The sequence below is a fragment of the Hevea brasiliensis genome, chromosome 7 (genome assembly GCF_030052815.1).
Source record: "Hevea brasiliensis isolate MT/VB/25A 57/8 chromosome 7, ASM3005281v1, whole genome shotgun sequence".
Taxonomy (NCBI): Eukaryota; Viridiplantae; Streptophyta; class Magnoliopsida; order Malpighiales; family Euphorbiaceae; genus Hevea; species Hevea brasiliensis.
The window spans coordinates 12,432,205-12,445,057 of NC_079499.1; the positions used below are offsets into that span (position 1 = coordinate 12,432,205).

At 33.8% G+C, this 12,853-nt stretch overlaps 1 protein-coding gene across 2 annotated transcripts; it reads right to left on the minus strand.

Annotated features, from left to right (window-relative positions):
• Positions 1–626: 626 nt before the first annotated feature.
• On the minus strand, positions 627–12,472 carry LOC110664163 (phenylalanine--tRNA ligase, chloroplastic/mitochondrial). Of its 2 annotated transcripts, XM_021823731.2 has the most exons (10): positions 12,192–12,471; positions 4,432–4,622; positions 4,121–4,327; positions 3,903–4,020; positions 3,679–3,755; positions 2,462–2,641; positions 2,244–2,288; positions 2,020–2,124; positions 1,023–1,136; positions 627–925 (listed from the first exon to the last, which is right to left on the minus strand). In XM_021823731.2, exons 1-10 carry the CDS (start codon positions 12,400–12,402, stop codon positions 875–877), a joined length of 1,299 nt encoding a protein of 432 aa, XP_021679423.2. In that variant the 5' UTR covers positions 12,403–12,471; the 3' UTR covers positions 627–874. The 2 variants fall into 2 exon arrangements, with proteins under 2 accessions (XP_021679423.2, XP_021679424.2); XM_021823732.2 differs by lacking the exon at positions 2,462–2,641 and having other exon boundaries at positions 12,192–12,472.
• Positions 12,473–12,853: the final 381 nt, after the last annotated feature.

The window sequence follows — 12,853 nt, forward strand, 5'->3', positions numbered from 1 at the left end:
AAGAACCGTACACAACACTAACATTAACATTATATGCTTAGGAGCGGTGTTGTCTGGAAGATCACATAGCCATGTTGACATCGACATCGCATGATATGACGCTTTACTGTCCAACAGGTTACAACCGTATAAGGCCTCACTAGTACACATGCCACTCAAAAGCCAATTCAGAAAACAGTGACACCTTCTCATAAATCATTTGTGAAGTATCCGGCATATCAGTGATACTTCCAATTCACCAGCTGATAGACACTCTGTTATTCTTCATGTTAAAGAAGAGAATGCCACAGATATTTCTGGGATCTGCTTTCGAATTTCAATAGAGGAGCTTGGCTGCTCCAGAGACAGACGCAAACCAAAAGCAGAATGGTAATCTCATATTTTCCTTATCAATAACTAGCAATTACTTTCATTTTATTTCAATAAAATTATAAGCAAAATACTAGAGTTTTTGGATCATATAAAAAAAATAAATTAGGGTAATTTACAACCAAGCTCCTGACTTAAAACATGGATTAATCTGAGAATTTTACTAAATCTATATATACATCTAAAATTCTGAGTGGATTCGAAAATCCAAAATCCCTTGATCCACTATCCATCAATGTCCCATCTGCAAATTCACATATGAAAATAGATATAGGGATTTTTTTTTTTCTCAATTATCAGGAACGCATACTTAAAACAAAAAATGATAACAGGGATTATCACACAAAATGACAATCTTTGAGGATTCATAATAATCTATATGTGGGTGCCTGAAAAGATAAAATTTGAAATGGCACAAAGTAAAGGCTCAACATCTCTTAACTGTGTTACCAAAGAAATTTACATATTTTGAGATGCTGTATTTGAATCGTTGCATAAGAAACTCTCATCTTAAAACAACATTTAGCTTGCTTTGCACTTGTTCTCTCACATTCCACTGCAATCAGATTTTCAAGTTATAGTTATTTTTCAGACTATTAAGTCATATGGGAAATAAATAAATAAATGACAATGAACAACCCTCAATGAAATACCTGCAAATCATTAATTTCCTCATCTGTTAGTGAACGCTCAATTGAGCGATAAGCAATCCTATAACAGTGACTTGTCATTCCTTTCTTGTTGGTAAAATTATCTATCAAGCTCACCTGATACACAATTAACCAAGAATATAGATAAACCGTATAACAAAGTGGCATATATAACACAGATATACTCCTGAGCCAATATCATAAAATTTTTAGTATATGTACAAGTATTCAATTGTATATGAAACTTTGGAGTCTAACCCCACATGAAAATGAGCAACTGATACATCTAGATTGAACTTTGAGTCAGTAAATCTGTTTATTTCCTCAATGCAGCATTGTTGCATTCTCAAGAAAGATAAACAAACAGCTTTCTTGACCAAACTCAAAATGCAGTTAAAAAAAAGAGAAAGAAAAAGAATAGTCATCTGTCAACTGAATTTAAAACAGAAGATAATCCATGAGTCTCAGAAAGACCTTGAAATGGTTCTCACCATTTGAAGACTGCAGGAAAAAAAACAAGGATTTATATATACACAATAAACTTTCCCCCAAGTTCAAACCCACCAAAATTTGTTATCAATATCCAGGGTACCAAAAGATAAACAAATAGAAAACAAGATTATTATAGACTCGCCAAGCAAGTCACTTGCTGCTCCACTGACAAGGATAAAAAGGCTCACATAACTCATTACAAAGTGCATCCTCTGATGAATTTATGCCAATTAACCCTCAGAATCTAAAACCACACTTCAGATACAACCATCAACACTTCAAGTTTTTCATAATACTTGGTATGTGTTGATATATCTAGATCAATGAAATAAATTTATTTGTTTTTCTTTACGTACTTAAAATCATTCTATTCCTTGTTATGGGCACAAAATGATAAGGGACATAGTAATATGACATATAGCTGATATATTATGGTTGATCAGCAAAAGCATGAACAAATTCACACGTATAAATAACATAAAAAGGGAGCACATATCTATATGCATACCTCCTCAACAAGATCGCCAGCAACTCCTCTGATAAGTTCACATAAATTATTTTCAGTGAATGCTTCGTTAATCCAAAAACTCATGTCTTTATAACAAGGAGGATACTGCAAAAGAAATTTCTACATTTAAGTCTTCAAATGCTGCACAGCCAGTCTTTCTAAATGACATAGAGAAGGAGAAAAGAAAAAAGGAATGCATTGCAATAGGAGCAAAATAATCACACCTTTGAGAATGGCTTGAATTTGACACCCAATTGGCCACTACGAAACTACATACAAGGATAAAGATCTTCAAATTAGTAACTTGGCATACTAGATCATAGAGGGACCAAAGAATTCAACTTGTGGCATTAAAATATTCAATGTTGAAATGAAAACAACTAAAAAATAAATATATCAGAGAAAGAAAAATCAGCCAAAGGTATTGTAATTCAAGCCTGACTTGAGAAATAAAGCGCTCATCAGTTGACCAGAAAAGCCGAATATCAGGAATGTCAAATAGAACCATTGCCAGGCGCTCCAACCCAAGTCCAAAAGCCCAAGCAACATTATCAAGTCTGCCATTTCTCCTTAAAATTTCTTGCTCAGTCACACCACAACCTAAGACTTCCAGCCACTTCTCCTGACAAATCATCGGCCATCAGTAGGTGAGTCAAAAGCATTCCTATCTTCGATTAACAGAGCAATCCCTAATATTTGCAGGCCAACATTAATTTTTCTGAAAGGTCCTTTGTATGCTGTACATGCCCCAAGAGTGTTTTTATAAGGTTTAGCTGTTCACATACTGTCCACATCACCAAAGATAGTCTCCATTTTTTGGTTCCACATTTCAAACCCTATAAAAATACTTGATCCTAATTTTCTAATATAAATACCCTAATTTAGGTCCTTGGTCCCCATGTATTGAATTTTAACAGTCCTTAAGTTGAAAATTTCAAATACAAACATTAAGTTAATTAAATTCATTACCCAAGGATTCAAAATGATGCACATATTTTAATTGTTTTCCAAATTTTACAATGTCACCTTCTAACATAGCATATAAAGCATGGGGTATTGAAATGAAAAGAAACGGAAATAATAGAACATTGTTTCACTTTCACATAAACTAGAAGAAAGCAATCATTATTTTAGAAAAGCTCTAGAGTCCAGCAAAGTGTCAGAAGTTAGTAGCCCAAATCAATGCTGAAAGGATATTTACCATAATTTATTGATTGTAAGTCAAAATTAGACTTATTGTTTAACTTAATAGATTGAGTTATATTAATACGGAAAATTGAGTTCCATTAATATGGCTAAACTAAATTAGATCTCTGACTAGAAAACCATGGATCACCTTGCTTAACACCCATGGAAGCTAAAAGCTAAATTATCAGAGTAATTAATATTTTATAATGTATTGCACTTCTAGACTTGCAGTACAGCAAGTGTATGTTTGTTGATGCCCTTAATTGAATGACTGATAGAGAAGTTCAAATCAGATTGGTCTAGAGAGGAGTCTAATTAGGTAATGATGTTACCCCTACAATTTATTAATGCTTTCATTAGAAAGAGAGAGAAAGCAGGCAGGGGAGGAAGAAATAAGCTAAATAAGAATAATGAGAAAGACTGATTGCATGCAATGCTTTAATATGAAAATGATGAAGATACAAATAATACCTTAAAATATATCTCTAGTTCAAATGAAGGATTGGTGAATGGGAAATAGGTATCAATCCACCGCATCTCCACAGCACCTGCCATTTTTGACAAAATTAGTTAAATATGATCAAAGAATACTATATCCTGGACAAAACGATTGCCGACTATGTAACAAGAAAAATAATTCCTCTATCTCAAACATCATCAGTGTAGCAGCAAGGATTGAGAATTTGTATTATTACCAAATAAATGCCTAGCCAAACCCTCGAGACATTTCTTTAAATCCTCAGCAGCAAAAGCTGTGGCATCCAAGCCAGATGCGTCCCATTCATCTGGATAGAAAACACGAAACCCTTCCATCTGTGTGATAACAAAATAAGTTTACCACATAAAAAGAAGACGGGGACTTAAAAGAGCAGTCGAACAGAAAACCATGATTCCAAAATCACAGATAATGAACCTGATGGAAAACAGGGTAATGAGTTGAATCAATAGAATCTCTACGGTAGACATCTCCGGTTACTAGGAAATGAGAGTGGCCCTCCCTTAATAGCTCTGCCTGATGTGCACTTGTATGACACCTCAAGACAGTTTGAGAGTCAACATAGTATGTGTCATTATAGCTCCTACTTACATGGTCAGCAGGAACCAAGACATCATCAAAATTCTGCAAGAAGTACATTTTTTGTCACTAAGAAAAGCACTACAGCACTTCAAGAATAGAAATGTTAATTTCTTAAAGAACACTGTTGATTTCCAATTCGTGTTTACCTGTTTTACAGAAACAAGTGGACAGAGATCATCAAATTTATCAAATTTGCTTGAGAAATTGGTATCAAAATACTCATATATTGCATTCTTCAAAATCCCAATTGGGTGTTGATTCCTTCTATGAAGTTGCATTCCAAGTTTCGAAAAAATTGTATCCGGAACATTGTTAGTGGGGTCATCTCTAACCACATCTGCAAACACCGATATCCAAAATATAATAATGTTATGAAGGGAATAACTTGACACAATGTGATGAAAAAGTACTAGTCTGACATTGTTACTATCTACTAAAAACCTAGTCCCACAGATCACCATGTCTGTGTTGTATATATGTAGTTATGAATAATCTGGCCAAAGTAATAGGTGTTAGACCTAAGATGATTCCAAACAGAAAAACTTCAATCATTTCAATTTATTTGAAGAAAGGAAAACACAAGGGTAGTTGATACAATAGAAACCTCTGGTAAAATGCCCGCCCATAACCCAACAAATAAGGTTGAGACTTTTAAACAGGACAATCACACAAAGATTCAAAGACAAAGGTTCAGTGGATACAGGAATCAAATGCATATGTAGAAAACAGAATCGAGGACCAGTCTTGCCAATTTACGGAATTTTTCAAATATGCAGTCAAGAGAACCAGTTCTGAAATGGAAGGAGGGTAGCATTAATCGAGCCAATTTATAGGATTGCAATGACGAATCATCTGAGGGACACCAAGGCACAACCATAGTTCCCGCTACAATAAATTGGATTTTCCATCTTTTGATGGATCGGAGGACCCTTTGGGATGACTCAATCGTTGTGAACAATTCTTCGACAACCAACGGACTATGTAGGCCAATAAGGTGGGATTAGCAGCCTTTCACATGTTGGGAGAAGCTTAATTACGGTTCTATTAGTTGGGGGCAAGAAAAGCCTGGAATGAACAAGAATACTTTCAAAAACTATCGCAATCTATGCTTCGGTCCACCATTGCGAAGTAATCCATTGGGTGAATTGGTGAACTTAAAACAAACCGATACCGTGGAGGACTACCAGCGACAATTCCAATCACTTTTGGCTAGAGCAACAACAGTTCGTCCTGACTAACAAGTGGACCCCTTCACAATTGGATTAATTGACAATGTTTGGATGGATGTGGAACCACAAAACCCTCCCAATCTAGTAATAGCCATGAATCTTGCTTGGGCATAGGAAAAACGACAGCAATTGGAGCAATCCAACAAAAAGAACACAACTATGAATTACAATCAGCAACCTCCACAGTCAGGCACACTTGGACGTTCCAACAGAAGCATAGGGGGGATAACCACTTCACTTAACAGCAACACAGGCAGCATGTCCTCTCCTTTTGTTAAGAAAATCAGTTGGGCAGAGATGCCAAAAAGGCGAGCAAAAGGACTATGCTATAATTATGATGAACTATACTCATTTGGACATCAATGTAAGAAATTATTCTGGTTGGAGATAAAGGATCATGACAGAACTATAGTCGAGCAAGATCAAGTTGCATCCGAGGAACCAAAAATTATGCTTAAATGCTATGACTGGGAAGCAAAATATAAAAACCATGCAATTGAGGGCGGCAATAAATGACCATCCATTGCTTGTTTTGATAGATTCGGGCAGTACCCACAACTTTGTTAGCAATATAGCCGCAAAGCGCCTCGCACTTCCTATCCAACCAAAAACTGAAATTTGTAGCAGTGGCAATAGGGAAAATGTCTCCAACAAGGGAATTGTCAAGCGATAACTTTTAAAGTTCATTGTGATTACTTTACTGTTAATTTCTTTGTTATTCCTTTGGATAGATTTGACAATTGTTTTAAAGGTCAAATGGCTCACAACATCAGGCCCAATTTTATGGGATTTTGCTTCACTTACTATGAGCTTCAAGCTAGAAAACAAAGACATCATTCTCTAGGAATAGCAAACACATCAGAGGCATCGGATACAACTATTGCAATGGCCAAGAGACTTCCGAGTCATGTTGGATGAACTCTACGACGATTTTAAGGATCTATTTCAGGAGCTAATGGGATTGCCACGACTTAGAAATTGTGACCACCGCATAAGCTTGTTACCTAGGTCAGGACCAGTGGCAGTGAGGCCATATCGCCACCCCCACTTGCAAAAAGATGAAATAGAATGACAATGTGAGCAGATGCTTTAGCAAGGCATTATCAGACCTTGTCAGTCACCCTTTTCCTCTCCAGTTTTGTTGGTTCCCAAGCATGATGGGACATGGCACTTTTGTGTTGATTATAGAGAACTTAATGCCTAGGGTGTAAACGAACCGAGCCGAGCTTTAGCTTGTTCAAGTTTGGTTCGTTAATATTGATCCAAGCTCAAGCTCGAGCTCGGTTCAAGCTTTAACATTAAGGCTCGAATTCGACTCGCTTGAAATATGTTGAATTCAAGCTCGATTCGAGCTCGGCTCGTTTTGAGTTCATTTATTATATTAACAAACTAAACTCGAGCTTGGCTCATGTCAAGCTCGATAAACTCATTATAATGAACTCGAACACAAGCTCGATAAGGTTAAGTTCGGTTTGAGTTCGATAGCTCGATCTCAAATTCGATGAGCTCGAGCTTGAGTTTGAGTTTAATAAGCTCGAGTTCGAGCTTGACTGTTATTATATCTATTTTACACAATTATTTTCATAATACATCATTACATGAGTTCATAATCATAATAATAGAAAACAACAAGGAAAAAAGTTTAAAAGACATTCAAATTATTTTAAAATAATATAAATTACAATACCATCATAATTTAAATAAAATTAATTGTTCTTTATTCTTTCAATTCAAAACTACGGAGTTTTAAATCAAAATTATGTAGTTTTAAAATTACATTATAAATTTTTTGTAATTATAATTAAATTATTATTTTATTTTTCTAATGTTATTCTGATAAAATATATTACTTTTTGCATTACTAATTAATTCATACTGTTAATAAATTTTATTAATTTGTTACATAAATATATTATAATTTGAACTTTTTACTATTTTTATATTTAATTTATTTAAATAAGTTTAAAAAGATTAAATATATTATATTATTTAATTTATCAAATTATATTTGGTGCTTTATACCTTTAACCAAAACTCTATTTAAAATATGAACAAATTAATTTATATTTAATAAGTAGACAATTAATATTAAGTATAATACTAATTATGAAAGCACATATTTAAGTTATATATAGGGAAGATAGACTAGTGTTAAACTTAAATCTTAACATTTTAAAGATTTACAGTTTAAAGAGGGAGATATTATAAAAACAAATATTAGGAAAGGGATATCATAGAGCATAATAATAATATATGAATAGATTAATTAGTGTTAATAGAAAAAAAAAAAAAAAGCGAGAGACTGTAAAGAGAGAGAAAATAATAATAATGGTTAGAAGAATTAGTATTAAACTTGGAGTTTAATCTTTTATAAGTTCAAAATGTAGAAAGAAAAAGGAAGAGAGAGATGAATTCATATTTTAAATCGTACGACCACCACAAAAACTACGTAATTAAGTTCTGATTTATTTAGTATTTTAATACAGATAAAATAGTTCAAAATAATTTTTATGTACTTATTATATAATATTTTAAAGTTATTTCTCATATAAAAATTAACTTATTTTTTATAAAAATTATATTTAATATACAAATAATTATATTTTATAAATATATTTTTTATTTTGATTATATTATAATTTTGTATAATAATAAAATATTTAATAATATATTATTTTATTATATTGGGATTATACATTTAATATTCTGATTTTATTTTTATATAAATTAACTTTATTTAAAAAAATAAATTAAAAATAATTATATTTTATATAGTGATTATATTATAATTTTAAATAATATATTTTTTATATATTATTTTCAAAATAGTCGTAAATAAAATAAATATATTTACAATATTACAAATTATAATTATTAATATAAATATTTTTATAAATGAGCTAGTTCACGAGTCTTAAAACGAGCCTATTTACGAACTTGTTCACGAGCTAATTCACGAGCCTATTTAACGAGCCAAATCATAAGCTTGTTCAGCGAGCTAGATCGCGAGCCTGCTCAATGAGCCAGATCATAAGCTTGTAAATGAGTCGAGCTCGAACTTAAACTCGAGCCAAATACTACTAAATTTGAGCTCGACTTATTTATTAAACGAACCTAAAATTCAAATTCGAGCTCAGCTCGTTTAGAAAATAAGCCGAACTGAGCCAAACTTTTATCGAGTCGAATCTCAAGTAGCTCACGAACGGCTTGGTTCATTTACATCCTTATAATAATGCCATAATAATCAAAAATGAATTTGCCATTCTGGTGGTAAAAGAGTTACTTAATGAACTCCATGGGGCAAAATATTTCACAAAATAGGACCTCAAATCCGGGTACCATCAAATTAGAATGAAGCCAACTAATGTAGAGAAAATAGCCTTTCGAACTCAATATAGATTTCGAGTTTGTAATGCCGTTTGGTCTCACCAACACGCCCTCAACATTCTAAGCACTCATGAATGACGTGTTTCAACCACAATTGCATAAGTTTGTCCTCATCTTCTTTGATGATGTTGAAATTTACATTAAGACATGGGACGACCACATGATGGTCATTCAAATGGTCTTTGCCCTTTTACTTGCTCACTATCTCTTTCTCAAGAAGTCCAAGTGTTCCTTTGGAGAAACCCAGGTTGCATATCTCAAACATATTGTTTCAGATGCAAGAGGCTTAACGGATGCAAGTAAAATCCAAGCTATTACAAAAATGGCCGACACCATAGTCTACCATAGCCTCACATGGATTTATAGGTTTTGCAAGTTATTACTGCAAATTCATCTGTAATTATGGCCAAATAGAAACTTCTTTAACCTACATGCTTAAATACAATATCTTTTAATGGACTAAATCTGCAATGGCTTCCTTTGTTTAATTGAAAAGAGCTCTTGCCACTACACCAGTGCTCCAGTTGCTTAATTTTGACGAAAAATTTATCATTAAGTGTGATGCTTTAGGTAGTGGCATTGGTGCAGTTCTCTAACAACAAGGCCATCCCATCGCCTTCTTTAGCTACACATTGGAAGACCGAAACTTCAAATTACCAGCTTATGAGAGAGAATTGATTAGGCTAGCCAAAGCAGTGCAACATTGGCATCCTTACTTTTGGGGAAGGAAATTTCTTATTCGAACTGACCATTACAGTTTGAAATACCTTTTGGAACAACGGCTCTCCACTTCCCCTCAACAACATTTGGTCAGCAAACTCTTGGGGTTTGATTTCCGAGTAAAGTACAAGGCTAGGAAACTGAATAAAGCTATGGATGCTCTTTCTCAACATGATGGAGATATGGGAATGGTTTGTGTTATTTCACTCCGTCATGTGTTATTATTCGAGTCCATCAAAGATAAGATTGTTAGTTCCGACACCCTTCAGGAATTATAGGCACAGATGCACAATGGAGAATTAATTAATTCTTGGTCCCTACGAGATGATTTGACTTTTGTGTAAGGATTGAGTTTCTCTGTTGCCTACATCTCCCTTAATATCTTCCATCCTATCAAGTATCCATGACAGCACACATGAAGGAGTGCATAAAACACTACAAAGGGTGCGGCATGACTTCTACTGGAAGGGTATAAATTCAACCATCAAAGAATATGTTGCCTCTTGCCCAGTTTGTCAGCGCAATAAATTAGAACATTTGAGTCCAACTAGTTTACTTCAGCCTCTCAACATCCCAACTCAAATTTGGGTTGATATCTCAATGGATTTCATAGATGAGCTGCCCAAATCCTATGGACAGTTGGTTCTCTGTCATTGTGGTTCGTTTTTCAAAGTAGGCCCATTTTATCCCAATTGCTCATCCTTATATAGCCATTTCGATGGCTTCTACATTTTTTGAACACATTGTCCGATTACATGGTTTATCACAATCAATTGTCTGGGATAAAAGTGTTGTTTTCATAAGCAACTTTAGGAAAGAACTCTTCAGATTATGTGGTACAAAGTTGGCTTTCTCATCCACCTATCATCCTTAATCCGACGGCCAAGTAGAGGTCGTGAATTGAACCATCGAGATGTATTTGAGATGCTTTGCAGGGGATGCACCGAAATAGTGGGTACAAAGATTTCCATGGGCAGAGTATTGCTATAATACATTCTTCCATGCATCGCTTCTTGCTTCTCCTTTTAAGGTTGTGTATAGTTGAGAACCGCCCTGCTTAATGTCCCATGAACCTGGTTCTACTCGTGTTGATGCTATTGACAACGCCCTGCTTGAGCGAGATAAAATGCTTGGAGACATTCGCTTACAATTGCAACAGGCACAACAACGTATGAAGGAAGTTGATGATAAGGGCTATCATGACTTAGAATTTGAACTAGGAACAATGGTGTAGCTTAAATTACATCCGTACCGCCAGTGATCACTAGCAAGCAAGCTAAGGCACAAATTGGGCCCTCAATTTTATAGAATTTTCAAAGTACTTCGCAAATTGGGCAAGTGGCTTATCAATTAAAATTGCCTCTAGATAGTAAACTACACAATGTGTTCCATATTTCTTTGCTCAAAGCATTCAAGGGGGGCCTTCCTACCAACATGCCCTCCCTACCACCTATTGAGGATGGACGAGTAGTCCCTCTACCAAGTAACATCCTTTGATCCCGTCTTAACCGTGGGGTCAAGGAAATTTTGGTCCAATGGCGTGGCATGTCTTCCATTGATGCAACTTGGGAAATAGTTTCTCATATTTAGGATGCTTACCCAGATTTTGAGCTTGAGGACAAACTCTTTCTCTAGGAAGGGAGTAATGTCAATGATGCATTTGTAGGCAAGACTTATGCAAGACGTGATCCACAATAGATTCCAGTCAATGGTAATGAGAATGACAACAACTAAATTAGCATCAAAGGCAGATTCAGCAGCAGTAACAACTAATTATTAGTAGAAATAAATATTCTAATTAAGATATTACTTTGATTGCCATTATCTTAAATTATAGCCTTAAATGTTGGTTTCCAATCGTAGAGAATTCCATATAAAATCATGTAATAATCTCTTTATAAGGAGATCCTATTTATGAATAAAATATCAAGTATAATTTCTTTAAACAATATTGTCAAGAGGTTACAAGCTCCCTCTAACGAGTTCATTACAATTCTGACGTTAAAGTTCCCTCCAACGATTCACCATAGGTCGCTCACGATCCTACGCTAAGACACATAACAATGTTCCCAAAATAAAATCGGGGTAGACCTCATACAATAATCGTCCCGGCTCTACCCTGTCTTTTGTTTCGTTTCTTCTGGAAAAGATCACAAATACTTTTTCGATTATGGATTTACTACAAGAAATTCAATGCTAATGTTAGCATTTAATTTGTAATCCTGTTTTAAATATATATGTCAAGACAATAATTGGGAACAAAATTTCTGCGAATACCAAAACAGCACAAGAGAGATAACGAGAATGAAAGGATTAAAATCATAGCACTCAGATTACTCAGAACCCAAAATAAAATTAGCACAAATTGCAAAATTATATTCTTCCTTAACCAAACCCACAACATGATTACCACTGCCACCAACTACCCAGAAGAGCTTACCAGAAAAGGAATTAAGTAAAATATTAGTAGCAGCAGTATTAGCAATTCAATAAAAAAAATAAAAATAAATAAAAATAAAAACCAGAAGTTTAAGAATGAGGAAGATTTAAGGAGTAACTAAAAATCATACCATCTTTAGCAATCTTGACTCCACCAAGTTCGAGCACGGAAACGACAGGTCGTCTCCAATTTCTTTTATCAGTAGTAGAGAGAGCAGAGGAGGAAGAGAAAGGCGCAGAGAAGGTGAAGTGACTTAAGGCATTTCTTCTCCTATGGAGAAAGAGCGATGATGTTCTGAGGGAAAAGAGAGCGTAGTGCGCAAGAGAAAACGCCTTTGCCATGGTTACCCACTTTCCTAGGGAGAAACAAACCACAGAAAATACCAAATTCAATCTGCAGTGTCAGTAGGGATTGATTTTTTTTCTTTTTAAATTTTTTTAATGCTAAAGATGGTGAAAAAAAAAAAAAGAAAAAACTCAATTGAATATTCACTTCAATTTAACTAAAAATAAAAAAATTAATAAATTAAATTCCTTAATTTTTAAATTTAAATTAAGTTTAAATTATAATTTTTACACTAATTTAAATTTTATTTATTTCATAAAAAATAATTTATTTATAAAAAATATTTTTTTTAAAAAAAATTTATTATTTAATTACAATATTAAATTAATGATATGTGTTTATTTTATATATATATATATATTCACATTTTAATAAGATTAATAAAATTTAAAAAATAAAAAATAATTTTTAAAAAAAAAAATAAAATCATTTTCCTAAAAATGACTT

What these genes read in the sequence shown, in the direction of transcription:
- LOC110664163 (XM_021823731.2), bottom strand. Translation starts at nt 12,402, where the DNA reads ATGGCAAAGGCGTTTTCTCTTGCGCACTACGCTCTCTTTTCCCTCAGA. An exon ending in CACTTGTTTCTGTAAAACAG is followed by an intron (nt 4,328 to 4,431) that starts GTAAACACGAAT and finishes TACTTCTTGCAG; the next exon opens with AATTTTGATGATGTCTTGGT. An exon ending in AATTCAAGCCATTCTCAAAG is followed by an intron (nt 2,125 to 2,243) that starts GTGTGATTATTT and finishes TTTCTTTTGCAG; the next exon opens with TATCCTCCTTGTTATAAAGA.